We start from the raw sequence: 15,583 nt of genomic DNA, 5'->3' as shown, positions 1-15,583 counted from the left end.
GCTGCCTTGGGCCTACTTTAGGGGTGACTTACATGTAGTAAAAGAGAAGGCTTGGTCCTGGCAAGTGAGTGCACTCGCCAGGTCGAACTGGCAGTTTAAAACTGCACCTGCACACACACACACACTGCAGTGGCAGGTCTGTGACATGTGTACAGGGCTACTCGTGGATAGCACAATCAGTGCTGCAGGTCCACTAGTAATATTTGTTTAACAGGCCCTGGACATCGCTAGTGCACTTTACTAGGGACTTACTAGTAAATCATATATGGCAACCATGGAGAAAACCACTCACCAACCTAATTTAGACAGGGAGCACTTGCACTTTAGCACTGGTCAGCAGTGGTAAAGTGCCCAGAGTCCTAAAGTCTAGCAAAAATGAAGTTCAGCACAGGATCATAACAGGAAGTCAGAAGTCAAAAAGACTGGCGCTAGAACTGACAGGTCTAACAGTCTTTTCTTGTAAATTGCTCAACCACAGGTACATTGGGTGTCTTACATCTGATTCTACTCCGGTGTTGGCTGATTCATAGATTATCCTTCTGTGATATTTGTCCTGTGTAGAGTAAGCGTACCAACATTGCACCCCCCTCCCAGCCCAGATCTTCAGGACCAGCTGTATCACATATGAAGCCTCTTCTCAGTAAGACCCAGCTTACATCTTACATTACATCAGACCTAGAGCCTGGATATTACCAAACTGGAGACAAAACACTGCAAGAAGTTAAACACCAGAAGACAAATTTTCTCCGTTCAAGTTTGGTAGCCTCCCTATCGACAGCAGCTGACCAGTGACTCTCCTGCAATTCATAAAAAAGGCTGAAGATCCATCTCTTCAAGGAGCACTACATCTGACCTGACAGTATATCTTTGACTTTTCCGTAACAATTGTATCTTCCAGGGGCCATGCCTCCTGTTTAGTGCTCCATGCCTTTCAAGTTAAGTTTGCACTCTAGAATTACTAACTGCTACCTACATACATGCATACATACATACATACATACAGACTGAAAACTAATTAGGAACAAACGAAAATGCATTACCAACATAGAAACGTCTCCAAGACAGTGAGCAAATATTATGATCAGAAATTTGCCTAATTTTCTATGGCAGCTTATTCCATGACCGAGAAGCCAGAACCGAAAAAAGCAAGTGTGCTGAGAACAGTCATCCAAGACTTGAAAGTATAGAGCATACCATTGCAACGTAGGCTGGATACAAGCGCATCCAAGCACATAAATATTCAAATAGTATAACCAGATCTTAAACTGGATCCTCTGGGTGACATGGCACCAGTGCAATTCCTGTCATACCTCTGGCAGTAGTTCTTATCTTCATTGGTTGCACACCTGTCTTACAGCCGTATTGTAAACCACCTGCAACATAAGGAGGGAGCATGCTGGAAGGCCCACATAGCAAGCATTTGAAAAAAAGAACACACAAAAGAAAAACTCTTACTGGTGTGAGAAGCTTGTACTGCATGCAAAGCAATAAAACCAGCTGGAACTCATTTCAGGAGCTTAGAGACGTGGTGGCAGATCTACTAATACTTAACCCTTGTTGCTGTCTGCTAAGGGTGCTCAATGCTATAAATCAGTTATTGTCTTGATCTGTAGGAGAAGGGTAATTAACAGCTATTTACCGCCTACTGCATGTTGGCTACAGGATTGGTTGCACTGATGCTTCGTAACTGGAAATTCATTCCCTCTGGGTAGATTACAAAAGACAACTTCTCCCGCATACTTCATGTCCATACTTCAGACTTTCACTGGGTCATGAAGATAGACTAACAGAAGTAGTTATTGCCGGGACTGTTAGACTCTCCTGGCTGAGCCAATCTCACAAACCACACAGGGTGATTACTCAATTTTCATTCTGGTAGAGATGAAGACTTTTGTAGAGGCCTTGTGCAGGGCAGATGTAGGACCACTAAGTAAATATGTAGGCAGAGGAGAGGCTGGCAAAAGGCAGAGAAGGCAGCACATTCAAAGTAAATATGTAATTGTGTCCTTGGAATTGCTGACCAAGACAATATGTTACAGCAGAGTTATGGATGTTTCTGCCCAGAGTTCCATAAGGACTATTTTGCAACTCCAGTAAAATTCTTGTGAGCAGGCTGAATGGGAAGGTGTATGAGGGAAGCCAGGTAAGTAGACTTGGATAATAACTGGCCAAGAGAATGACATGAGAGAGTGTCAGTACCTCCTGCCCCTTATCTGTGTCTGTGTTAGTTAGTGCCCATTCCTGTATGTCTAAGTGGGAGGAGGTTAAATTTGTGTGTGGTTTTCTCCCTGATTAATAAATTGGCTTTGAATGTACAACTTGTTACATGGGCACTTGATTTCTAACATGAAAGCATTAGTACAAATAAACTTGTCTTGCTATTGTATTGTCCAATGAAGAAGTCTTGCTATTTTCCAGAGGCAAGAACTGGAATCAGAAAATAAGAAACTGAAAAATGAGCTCAATGAAGTGAGGAAGGCCATCGCAGACCGTGCCAACCAGAGCAACTCATCCAATCATAGCCAGGATGGGTATAACATTTTATTGAATCAACTGAAATCGGCCAATGAGGAGCTGGAGGTGCGGAAGGAAGAGGTGCTCATTTTGAGGACTCAGATTGTGAATGCAGCCCACCATAAGGAGCAAGGAGGGAGTATGGTAAGAATGCCCTAGTTATTGATGGCACAAAGCATAGCAGCTGAATTATTGCACTCTATGAAATATGTCTACGAGAGGCAAGGGAGGGGGTTGAATTTTTAACAGCCAGAATTTCTCCTGGTGTCCTGTGCTCTTATTTCTACTTGAATGCACTTTTCTGGTCCCTCTCCAAAATGTTATCACTTGGTAATAAGTAATACCTGACCATAATTATCAACACCTCATAGCCCTTAAAGGAATAGTCCAACTACTAATGCAACATTACACCAGTAGTTTAAGAGTGTCTTATACATCAATCTGGAAGGATGTCAAATATAACAGCCTATTGTTGGATCTTAAAGCAGGCAGGAAAAGTCTTCCATCAAGCTCACAGGCTGCCCTCCTTCATTTGAACCTAGATAACTAGTTTTCTCCCAGAGCACAAAGAACTCCTGCAACTGAAAGTGCATTGGATGCCTGCTTCCGAGTATTTGAAACAAGTAATGCATCCACCACATCTGAGGAAAAATATGAAGTCTGTCGGTTATTGTCTTGCACATATGAATATTTCGGTAAATTTTTACAGACGTTTTTGCATTAGAGCCAGAAACAGTTTTCACAATATTTTTACAATATTATTAAGATAATAATTAGGACTAAATTTTGGTAACTACTGTCAGACTTCAGCATCAGTTCGAAAATCAATATCACTTCCTTCTTACCTGGGAGCTATATATGTTTGGTAAAAGTAGAACTTCTGAAGTTGTACAACAGAAGACCTCCAAAGTTTAGTTTACATACCAACATTCTACCTATCTCTTTGGATCTAAGGAGAGAATGGCCTCGGTAGGCAGGGGAAAGAGAAATCTGTTGTTGATTTGACTGTCTCCTATTTCTGTAGATACAACTCATCAATGAAGCCTCCTTTCTTGATGGCTTCTCTGCTCCTTTGCTATCAATACCTCCCTTGCCAGCTGTTATGCATCTGCAGCCATCACTGAGAGACATATTTCCATAACACAGAACTTCAGAGCAGCCATTTGTCCGACACAGTACACTCTCACCTAGAAAATGTCAATGGTGAAGGGTAGACTGTAACTGTGGCATTCTCAAAAAGATACAGAAATCTTGCCAGAAAATACACACTTCATCCTCACATAATTGATCAGAATATGAACTCAGCAATATACATTTCAATAATTTTCTTGAATACAATTTCAGTGTGTAAATGTTACTGTGTCTTGTGAAAATCTCCACACTCTCTATATCAGCTGTTATGAAGAAAGCTACTGTGTAAAAACAATTTTATGCATTAATCTTCTGCATTTCCGTACCTAGGAATCGGGCATTAACTCAAATGCAAGCTGGCCAAACAGCGACAAACATGTTGACCCAGAAGATGCAATTGAGGCCTACCATGGTGTCTGCGAGACTAACAGGTAAGCCTCCTATTGATTTTTCATGAAACTTGCACCTTCTTCTGCATAGGCACCAAGAGAAGTGAATATTGTGGTCTACTGTTTATCAAAGTCTGGCATTTAATTTGAGTATGCAGTGATAGAAAATACAACCAAATCATTGAATTGTACAGATGCAGCGTGCAGCAGAGGAATATAGACCAGTCTTAATCACTCGTGATCTTGAGGGGTTCCAGCTGGTTATGTTATGTTTTGTTAAATAGAGTTGTAAAGCATGACTGTCACCCAAACCTGTTTAGTGGTAGTGAGAGTACTGGTACAATCCAGCGGGCTACCCACATATTAGCAGAGGAAACTTTGAGGCAAAGGCTAGAATTTGAGCGCCCTGCAGATGGTCAGATGTTTGTCAATGAAACAGATTTCCGCAGGGAGGCTATTTCAATGCTTGGCAATGTATGGCGTGAAGACAAAGTGTAAAGAAGGTGGTCCATACCAAAGGTGAATAAGACGCATGCTCTTAAAGATGATACTTTTGGACAGAGGGAGCCAGTGCAGGTTGTCTAGATGGAAATATATGTGAGAATGGCTTGGTACATGTAAGAAAAGGTGGGCACCTGTATTTTGCATTCAATAGGTGTGGTGATTTGATACCTGGGTATAACAAGTTACAAGGAATGTCGAAAGAGGTCATGAGACACAGTCGGGGCAGAGCCCAAGGTGGAGGAAAAAGAATGGGAGCTGAGCACAGTCTGAGAACGTTTTGGGTGATAAAAACACAAAGTACAGAGACTGAGTTTCAACATCCAAAGCCAAGAGAAATGCAGAGTGGTCATCATATTGATGGCACAGGATTAGAACAATTAATGTCAGACCAGGAGGCAAATATTAAATCAGAAGTGTGACCAGTCTTGTGAATGGGTAGGGAAACTAACTGTGTACATCCTAATGTGACTACATCCTCACTGAATTCAGAAGATTCAGGTTGATCACAGCCAACTTCCCAAATATTAAATTTGACAATAATGACAAAATTAGATGCACTGCCTTTAAATGGTGTGTGAAAGTCAAGAAGGTTATACAGAAAAGAGATAGCAGCTACTGTGAGGGGGCAGTAGACATGGATCCGAGTGAGTGTGCAGGACAAAGATTAGTTAATTGTAAAGCCAAGCAGTTTGATAGAAGACAAATTACTTACTACCATGAGACTCAAAAGTGTTTCTTGAACAGGATAGCTAAACGGCTGTCTTGCCACAGGGACATTGGCAGTGTATAGCCATTTACCCAGATGGGGAGGTGGTCACAGCATCTGGATTGAACGCATCATGCATTAATAATTCTGTAATAAAAAGGGAAAATCCAGGTTATTATCTGGAATACAATCTCAAGGTTAAATTTTGTGTTTGCCCAAGGACCTAGCATTAAGTGTAACATAGCTGGATATCAAAATTAATCTGGAAGCATCAGAAGGTGTCCAATCATGGTGAACCTTGATCCTGTAAGGGATGAAGAATTATTGTTGGGACAGTAAGAGTCTAAAGTCTCACACTGAAGTTAATTTAAGGGAAGCGGTGGCTCCCATGATAAGGAAGCCTACTTACTGAAGGATCAAAGCAGGACTAACATGATGGCTGGCGCTGGGCGCAACCCGTCACAGAGGGGCAAACCTGAGCTTGTCTTAGTCAAACCTTTGAGGGCCATGAGCAGCCCTTTGTAGGACTAATACATCAGCTGTTCTCAGGAGAGAAGGGCCCACATCACAGGCAGCTGAATGAAGTAAGTTAAAATCTAAGTAACAAGGAAAGAGAAAACAAATTCTGTGGACTAATTTGAAAACTGGTTTGAGCAACAATAACCATTCAAACTAAAGCAACAAAGCACTCAATCGAGCATCTAAATTAACACAAAGAAGCAGGACTGGAGGGCCACGACCCCTCAACAAGTACAAGGAAAGATAAGGTTGGGGAAATAAAATTTTAAAAATAGTGCAGGCCTTTTGGCTTACAGGTGTGCTGAACAGAACACAAAACAGTGTATCAGTGCCGGTAGCAACCCTTTGTAGGGCAGACACCTCAGTTGTTCTAGGGGGGTGCTGAGCCTCCTCCTGGGCAGCTGATCAGAGTGAGTTCAAATTTCAAAAGTAAGGTGTGGAAACCTAAGAGGAATTAGAGCTCAACAACTTCCCGTCTTCTAAGTTGATAATGATTTACTTGTCAGTAGAATTCTAAAATCTGCTATCAGAATAATTCATCCTGTGGCTCCTTAGCAACGTTTTCATTATTTCATGAAGGTTGATATAAAATTAATGAATGCCTCACTATTTAGGGCCTGATGTTTTTAGAAACTTCATGTCCAAGTCGATCTAGATTGGTTGTTGACCAGTTGCAAAATAACTGTTTGAAAATCAACCTCTCTTTTGAGGAGAAAGTTTTGGAGAAAGTTATTGTCATCATACAAATACCCTGCCCTTAGTCATCTGGTTTAATCCCCACTAGCTAGTTTTGGTTCCACACTTATCATGTGACTGAAAATCCCAGGACAGTGTAGGGAACATTGGCAAAGGTAACTTGTCTCACTGTTGTGTTGGTGTATTAAGAGTATCTTCCAAATAAGAAGTATCACACTCAGTCCTACAAGCTGGATATGTCTTTGTGGTCTACCCTATGATAAAAGTGGCCTGTACGGTGCCCCTTAGGGCTCCTTATAGTTTTCTATGATTTTTAAAGTATACTTTAGGCCTCTAAAAAACATCATCTGGGGGAACAGGTTGTAAACTAACCACAATAGTTATGCAAAACAACTATTTACATGAAGAACCCTAAAAGGGATATGTGGGTTATTTAAACAGATGTCTACAGTTGCCAGGTGGGTAGATCAAGATGTTTGAAGCTTAATCTGTTGACAATGATGTCTTGAAATTCTCCTAGGGATTCACAACATGTCATTAAAAAAATGTGGTCACCTTTAGCAAGTCTATAATTGGTGCCTTATTTCCTTATAAATACAACTAGGGCGTTTTCCTATTAAAAAAAATACTCAGCTTAGCCATTCTAATGGTTTTTAGAGAAGATCCACACAATTATTTAGAGAAGATCTGGACACGAAGCTGACCAGTTGTTCCTACTTGCACGAGTGGCTTCCTTAAATTGAACTTGCATGTATGGCAGTTACAGCCAGATGTGTATTTTATCTCTGTGTTTAGTGACCTACTCTACCTTTCTGCTTTTAAAGATTTGCTAGCCTGCTTTTAAAGCCTCGAGTGCCTAAAAGCATGAAGCGCCAGTTCTCATAGAAAGGTGCAGAGTAGCTCCTTGAGGCTCTTGGTTTATCTCTTTAAAGCTTGTGCCTAGATTGGCCCAAAAACAAGGGACATTTGCACAAACAAGCCATGTGCTATGGTGGAGCTTGGTCATAACCACGAACCCCGAAGGCAGTCCTCATTGCAGGGGCCCCCTATATCTTGAGTACTACTTTATCCAAGTCAAACATCACAAAAGCTCTTTTAGACAGCACCAGAATTAGCAGGAACTTTAGGAATGAGATTCCAGATCTACTAGCCTTCAGTGAGGATGATGACCCAGAGAATCATAAATAGAAGGAGCCCATCTACTGCTCAGGTCATTTTCAGCAAATTAATCTTCATCATGGGCCCTTTATCAGTGTATGACATTTGGTCAAATCAGTTTTGAGGTTGCCATACCCTGAGACAAATGAGATGCATGAAAAGTTGTGTGAAGTTAACTTTGTTCACATGGCGAAATTTGCAGCAACAGGCTAGGCATGTCCCTTCATGACTTAGGCAAACATTTCAAAAGACCCACTGTAATGTTTGCACAACTTCCTCCTGGTTTGTATTAGACTAAATTTATCAACTTTGCAAGTATCTTCCAGTCTCACTATCGAGTTGCTGAAAGGCACATAGTGGTGGAGAGAGCTACAACTTGTTAAGTGTTTAATATAACATAATCAATATTGATTGCTCTGAAAGTGAGACCATCACATGTATTCCTCTAATGCAGTGGTCTTCAAACTTTTTAATGCTATTCTGGTCAAGCAGACTTTACTAACGTGTAAATGTATCCACAGTGTGATTATTTGGGGTGGAGGTTTTAAAGAGTATTTGAAGTCCCTTCCCAATTGACGCATGCTCCCAGCTTGGATATAAATGACAAAACATTTTAGTGATGACCCTTTACAGAGCGGTTTGGTGCTGATCATTTTTTTCAGGTTGAAACAAAGAACCTTTATCAGCATAATGCTTCTCTTGGCCAGAGCCTGGGCCTGGTGCCCCGCCCCTCCCCCGTCATCATTTGAGGACCCCCAGCTTGAAGAGCCTCTGCTCTAATGTGTGGTTTACATATGCATGTTTATTACGATGAGAGAAAGAGTTAGAACCAACACAGCATGATAGCTTTATGAGGCATCTATACTCCCATGCAAACACAGCAGGCAGGGCACAACTCCTATGATAAAGGCTCCTGACTTGCTTGGGAAACAGTAATCTTTGACAGTTTGTTTTTTTATTTTTATGCTGTGTGTAGCTTTTATACAGCTTTGTACAACTTTGTACAGCAGGCATGTGAAAACATACATACATATATGTGAAAACATTTATTAAACTCCTGTACAAAGAATGGATTTTATCTATACAGCAAGCATACATGAGGAAGATGGCAGCACCATGAAGTGGCTTTGAAAAAGCTGATCATTTATATTAAAAAAAGAAAAGTATCTTAAATGATAACACAAACAAGCCCAGGTGAGAGAGTAGTTTAAAGGTCTCTATAGTTCATGTGTTATCCTTATAACAGGATGGGTTTAACTTTGATTATGATTTCCTACACTGGTGGATAAAGGTGCAGACAGTATACATAAAGCTAATAAGACTTGTTGACAAAGCCAGGCCATGTAAGGCATTGGCACACTGTATATACAAGGAGGGAGAGAGGGAGAACAGTAGTAGAAGGGGGGAATGGGATGAGAAAAAGGGACCAACATGGGAGGTGACGGATTAATTGAGTCTATACATATACAAATATTGCAGTTTGCTTCACAAGATCCAATGAAAGGAAATGATTTAACTTAACAGCCAAGGTTCTCAGAGGATGGAAAATAGATAAACCCACTTGTTATGATAGATGTTACGACTTTGCACTAAAAAAAGAGATTATCCAGTGAAAGAACTGTTCACTTAAAAGGATATGAATATTTCTGATGGGGACTGTTTTGGAAACATCCATAGTTTTTTAATTCAGCATGGGAACTCGAAAACATGTTTAGAATATCAAAAAGAACAAATTCAGTGCTGATGAAAACAACATCTGAGCACTGGGGAAACCGATGAATAAAAAGCACATGGAAAACGAAAAATGTATAAAAAATGTAAAAGTTGGGATAAAGGTTAAGGAAATAACAAAGAGAGATTATGGTTGTAGGAGAATATCAGAGGAATAAGGCAAATGGAATTCTGCAGAGGTGAAAATAAGTGAAGAAAAAGATACAAACAAATGTAAAGGGAAGAGGGAATTAAAAGGAGGCAAAAGGGCGCAACATTTGTTTAAAAAACTAAGGTGCAACTGACATCATAAGGAGTAAATAGGGAGGTAGGTTGACAAGTGGAGAAGTAAAACAAATACATTTGGGTATGGCTATTGCAGAGAGAAATGCAAATACTTTGGGGAGGAATCGAAAAAGAGTGAGGATCAGGAGTAGCACTCTCCCCCAAAAAAGTAAAGAAAATGACAGAAAATAAGATCATAATTAAAAATAAAACTCCAGTAAAAATGTATGACATGAAACTCAGTTGTTGGGTAGGTTAGGATCTTTCATCCCACTCAATGCAAATCGTTTTGAAGAAATTGTGAAGAAGGGGTGATCAGAATGAGCTTGTTACACCTGGTTTCCCATTTCTTTCCTGGAGACCACACACTGCCATTGCTTGTCCAAAGTCTCCCTGTTCTCACTTCTTTGTTCTGCTAAATATTTGCTGTACTTCGGTGACAGTAAGACCCTCAGGCAGTGCTTAATTTGTGCTTGCTGATTCCGGTGCAGAGCCCCAGCACTTGTTTTTGAGGGCCTGCGCATTTTTTTCTGCCTCAAGCATTTATTGCGAGGAAAAGACACATATGGGAAAGACGGAGAAAGAGAAAAACGAAAAAGCGTCACAATGGGAGAAAGCAGAAAGCTGGAAGAGTGAGCTGAAGGGGTAGGGAGTGGCTTTAAATGAATTAAAGAGGCCCAAGATGGCTTCAGGATTACGCTGCCTCAGTATTCCGTGTTCGCACATTTAATCATTTAATTTCAGCAGCCGCGTGTTTAAGAGGAGGGCTTTGGGCACCGGCACGTTTTTATTTACAAATTAAGCACTGCCGTCTGGTACTAAAGTTTCCTGTTAAACATCAGATATAACCTGCAGTATTCTGCATGGTCTGCATTGTGCAGAGATACATGTCTGGGTTTCTCTGGGGCCTGGAAGCATGGACCTCTTGAGGCACAGACTGGGAGTATTTAAAGGTATTAGAATTAACAATCAAGGCCCCTGCAGTTATCAATTAGACATTTATTGGCTTTGTTTTGAGGTCAGATGTATTTTTTTTGGCAATAGAAAAAATCAAGTGAGCACTCTAGCACTGTACGGAAACCTACACTGCAGAAATATCTTGAACAAAATTATAGTGTCCAAAATCAAAACCTCGATCTCACATAAATAGTTGCCATCAAACATTTCGGCCTCTGTTTAAATACTAAATCTGGCTGGCAGACCAGGTGTTTTGGGACTGTAATACTCTGCTATTCAGTTCCTGTCCTAACATAATTTTAGAAGGGGAGATCGGTAGTCTATGACAGTGGTTCCCAACCTTTTGACTTCTGTGGACCCCCACTTTATCATGAATGGAACTCAGGGACCCCCACTGAATCATCATTGGAATACGGGGACCCCCACTGAGTCATTACTGGAAGCATGAGACCTAATTTGTCATTATTTGTTAATATTTTTTAATTTTCTAAGCATTCGCGGTCCCCCTGAGAAGGCTTTGCGGACCCCCAGGGGTCCCCGGACCACAGGTTGGGAACCACTGGTCTATGACATGTCAAAAGTAGCTTTTTGTTATCTGTGTTTTCACATGCTACCAGAACTCATCTACATAGCTTGGTATATATATTTTACACAACAAAAGCGGCCATCAGGACACCCAATAGCAGAAAGTAGTGGAAATGGTGGTTGGGTAGACTGCAACAACCTGCGGTCATGGGTAGGTGCCTGGGAGCATAGCAGTCATCAAGCATTTAGACACATTTCAATGCCTTATGGGATCATTGTACCAATGCAAGGAGGTCCACTGGATACACATTGAATTTGTTGATTGTTTTTAAATACTCAGGCCCTAACTACGAGTGGACCAGTGCCAAAGGGAGGTAATACAGCACCCGGTACTATTAATTTAAATCTCAAATTGATTATCTGTAGTCCTTTGTACAAGGAGTGATACCATGCAAAAAACTATATTTCTGCATCAGTGACCACGTGAACCCCAACTCCCGGGCATTTTGCTGATTCCCACTCCAGGGAATGCCTGGTGCAGTAACTCCACAACACTTTTATCACATTTTCAATGGCTTTGGTTTGAGACTAAGCATTTTACAAACTTATCAACTATGAAATCATGTTTTTTTGTTCTTGGCCCATCAGTAACTCAACAACACTTCAATCCCGTTCGTTATGGCTTTAGTTTGGCGTTTTACACACTTATGAACTATGAAATCCTGGGACTCAGTTCTTGGGCCATATTGTTGACATCAGTCATAAGTGTTGCGTTGTGCGCTAGGGTGTTCAGCAACGCAGCGAATGTATGCGGCGCAGCAGCGCATCAGTGTTGCCAGATTTTAAAAGCCTTCTATAGCCCAAAGCTGTTGAACGACCAGCCCAAAGTAAGCCCAAATGAACCGGTCCCAGCCCAAAAAGTAGCCCAAACTTTTAACACTGAACTAATGCAATCGTAGGCTGGAGGAAACATTTTAAAGCATAATTCAAATGCCATCTAGCATTCCCAGTGTGTATCTGCAGTCTGTTCTACTACTGTTCTACTTTCTGGACTTTACATTAAATGGGCAGAAGACCAACATTTCACTCATTTCCTGCCTCCTTCAGACGTACTCAGGCACTACCCCTAGCGGGCTACCTCTACCCTGGACAGTGGAGGTCAACAGGGCCCTGCAGAAACATACATCCTTGTGTGAGGTGAAAAAGGCTGTTTGTGTGAGGCGATAAACACCCTTCTGCAAATTGCTACCAGAGGCCAGAACACAGTGACCCACACTCTGTGAACTTGAACTTAAATTATTGGTAAAGGCTAGTGTTTTGTGTCAAATGCAAGCAATGGCTACGCTGAGCAGAGCATGACTACAAGTGAAGTCAATAATTTAGGCACTAAGATCATGAACAGAACCATGCAGTGAGGCTGTGCACTGACCATGTACCCTCATTTCGCTTAGCTCAGCCAATGAGACCGCATTTGTGCTTGCACTGCCTGCAACTGGAGTGAAATAAATGAATAAATCAGCTGAGCACACAGCTCAAAGTGCATTAAAAAAAGTATGGGAACAGTGATGCTGCAGGCAATGGGGCAGGGTTAAACGTGTGGCAAAATATATATATATATATATTCTGTTTCAGGCAGCCACATACATAACTCATGCCTTAAAATAAAAAAAGTCAAGTTAATCACTGTATATTATGAAACCTTTATTAGTTAATGCACTGAAAGGTCTGTGTGTAACCAAAAAGCCAGAATTAAATCTTCACTGCTGCAATGGAGAATTGTGTATTGTGCAAATGTAAGTCATTAGGTTAAACTTGCATTACTAGTTACATCTGGGAAGAGACTACCCCAAATCTCTGCACTGTAATTACACTGACAAGCCTGCTGGTGCACATCAAATGCCCATGTGTTCCTGTCAACCAGTCTAAAGTCAAGTAGGTAACTTTCAAAATATCCTTATTATGTCCGGAGTTAGCCAAGACCTTCTGACTTACTTATAAGGGTGTTCAGCCAACCCCTTGAACTAACGGAACTGTTATTGAGTCATTTGCATTTTTCTTCTGTCTTTTGCAGCATACAGCATGGGGCAACGGTTCAGACCACTTCAGGAACTGGCTAACGTTAATGTTAGTGAGGGCATTCTACCATCCACAAGGAGCACATCCATATACAATGTAGTTCTCCTCAGTCGCAGGCATTACTATGGCAATATGTGATTTACGAGATCAAAAATTTGTTTGCTTTTAGCAAAATATTTTTTTAGATTGACGAGGACCCTGCAGTTTCCCCAAAGTTTTGCAAAACCCATGACAAAACAAAACTAATATCTAAGGGCTGGCAGCTAAAGCTAGACTTAATGGTGCTGCTAATGCTTGTTTGTCCAACAAACAAAGCATGCAGGAACATGTAGTTCTGTTTTCATTTCATTATGTGAATTAACATCAAAACGTCAGAATGTTCAGCGTCCTTAGGTGAAAAATCAGGACTGACTGTAAATCGCCTTATTGATATGGGGACCAGTCGACGAGTATGCAGTTGCGGTGAAGTGCTTGTTTTAAGCATCATTAGTGCAGGTGCTCAAGAGGCAAACTTCAATACCAGACCCCAACCGCTCTACTAAACACTGTTACATTCGCAGGTCCCGTCTCAAAGATGAATCTAATCCCATCAGTTGGGGAAATGTTTTAGCAAAAAGTATAAATAACACTCACATTTTTAGTTGACATATTTCTATCACACCGGAGAGGACATATGACAAACGGTATTTCTAAAAAAACTTTTGCTATACATGCTCTAACCTAAATAAACATAACAAGGTGTTGAGGCACTACAGGGAGTGCAGAATTATTAGGCAAGTTGTATTTTTGAGGATTAATTTTATTATTGAACAACAACCATGTTCTCAATGAACCCAAAAAACTCATTAATATCAAAGCTGAATATTTTTGGAAGTAGTTTTTAGTTTGTTTTTAGTTTTAGCTATGTTAGGGGGATATCTGTGTGTGCAGGTGACTATTACTGTGCATAATTATTAGGCAACTTAACAAAAAAAAATATATACCCATTTCAATTATTTATTATTACCAGTGAAACCAATATAACATCTCAACATTCACAAATATACATTTCTGACATTCAAAAACAAAACAAAAACAAATCAGTGACCAATATAGCCACCTTTCTTTGCAAGGACACTCAAAAGCCTGCCATCCATGGATTCTGTCAGTGTTTTGATCTGTTCACCATCAACATTGCGTGCAGCAGCAACCACAGCCTCCCAGACACTGTTCAGAGAGGTGTACTGTTTTCCCTCCTTGTAAATCTCACATTTGATGATGGACCACAGGTTCTCAATGGGGTTCAGATCAGGTGAACAAGGAGGCCATGTCATTAGATTTCCTTCTTTTATACCCTTTCTTGCCAGCCACGCTGTGGAGTACTTGGACGCGTGTGATGGAGCATTGTCCTGCATGAAAATCATGTTTTTCTTGAAGGATGCAGACTTCTTCCTGTACCACTGCTTGAAGAAGGTGTCTTCCAGGAACTGGCAGTAGGACTGGGAGTTGAGCTTGACTCCATCCTCAACCCGAAAAGGCCCCACAAGCTCATCTTTGATGATACCAGCCCAAACCAGTACTCCACCTCCACCTTGCTGGCGTCTGAGTCGGACTGGAGCTCTCTGCCCTTTGCCAATCCAGCCACGGGCCCATCCATCTGGCCCATCAAGACTCACTCTCATTTCATCAGTCCATAAAACCTTAGAAAAATCAGTCTTAAGATATTTCTTGGCCCAGTCTTGACGTTTCAGCTTGTGTGTCTTGTTCAGTGGTGGTCGTCTTTCAGCCTTTCTTACCTTGGCCATGTCTCTGAGTATTGCACACCTTGTGCTTTTGGGCACTCCAGTGATGTTGCAGCTCTGAAATATGGCCAAACTGGTGGCAAGTGGCATCGTGGCAGCTGCACGCTTGACTTTTCTCAGTTCATGGGCAGTTATTTTGCACCTTGGTTTTTCCACACGCTTCTTGCGACCCTGTTGACTATTTTGAATGAAACGCTTGATTGTTCGATGATCACGCTTCAGAAGCTTTGCAATTTTAAGAGTGCTGCATCCCTCTGCAAGATATCTCACTATTTTTTACTTTTCTGAGCCTGTCAAGTCCTTCTTTTGACCCATTTTGCCAAAGGAAAGGAAGTTGCCTAATAATTATGCACACCTGATATAGGGTGTTGATGTCATTAGACCACACCCCTTCTCATTACAGAGATGCACATCACCTAATATGCTTAATTGGTAGTAGGCTTTCGAGCCTATACAGCTTGGAGTAAGACAACATGCATAAAGAGGATGATGTGGTCAAAATACTCATTTGCCTAATAATTCTGCACTCCCTGTATTTGCCATCTGAGCAAAGTTATGAAGCTTACCTGAGCAATCTCAAGTAAAAATATATTCTAAATGTTTTCGTAGAACACATCTCTTTCGGGAATAGA

At 41.1% G+C, this 15,583-nt stretch overlaps 1 protein-coding gene across 2 annotated transcripts in view; it reads left to right on the top strand.

Moving 5' to 3' along the window:
* The window catches only part of MYO5B (myosin VB), an 842,958-nt gene that overhangs the window by 743,688 nt on the left and 83,687 nt on the right, over nucleotides 1-15,583 (top strand). For both annotated transcript variants that reach the window (XM_069219220.1, XM_069219218.1), the window contains exons 28-29: nucleotides 2,419-2,658; nucleotides 3,976-4,076. In XM_069219220.1, the coding sequence (XP_069075321.1) occupies nucleotides 2,419-2,658; nucleotides 3,976-4,076 (341 nt within the window). The remainder of the gene's footprint in view (nucleotides 1-2,418; nucleotides 2,659-3,975; nucleotides 4,077-15,583) is intronic.

This window comes from Pleurodeles waltl, chromosome 1_1 (genome assembly GCF_031143425.1).
Source record: "Pleurodeles waltl isolate 20211129_DDA chromosome 1_1, aPleWal1.hap1.20221129, whole genome shotgun sequence".
Taxonomy (NCBI): Eukaryota; Metazoa; Chordata; class Amphibia; order Caudata; family Salamandridae; genus Pleurodeles; species Pleurodeles waltl.
This window is presented reverse-complemented; position numbering and strand designations above follow the sequence as displayed.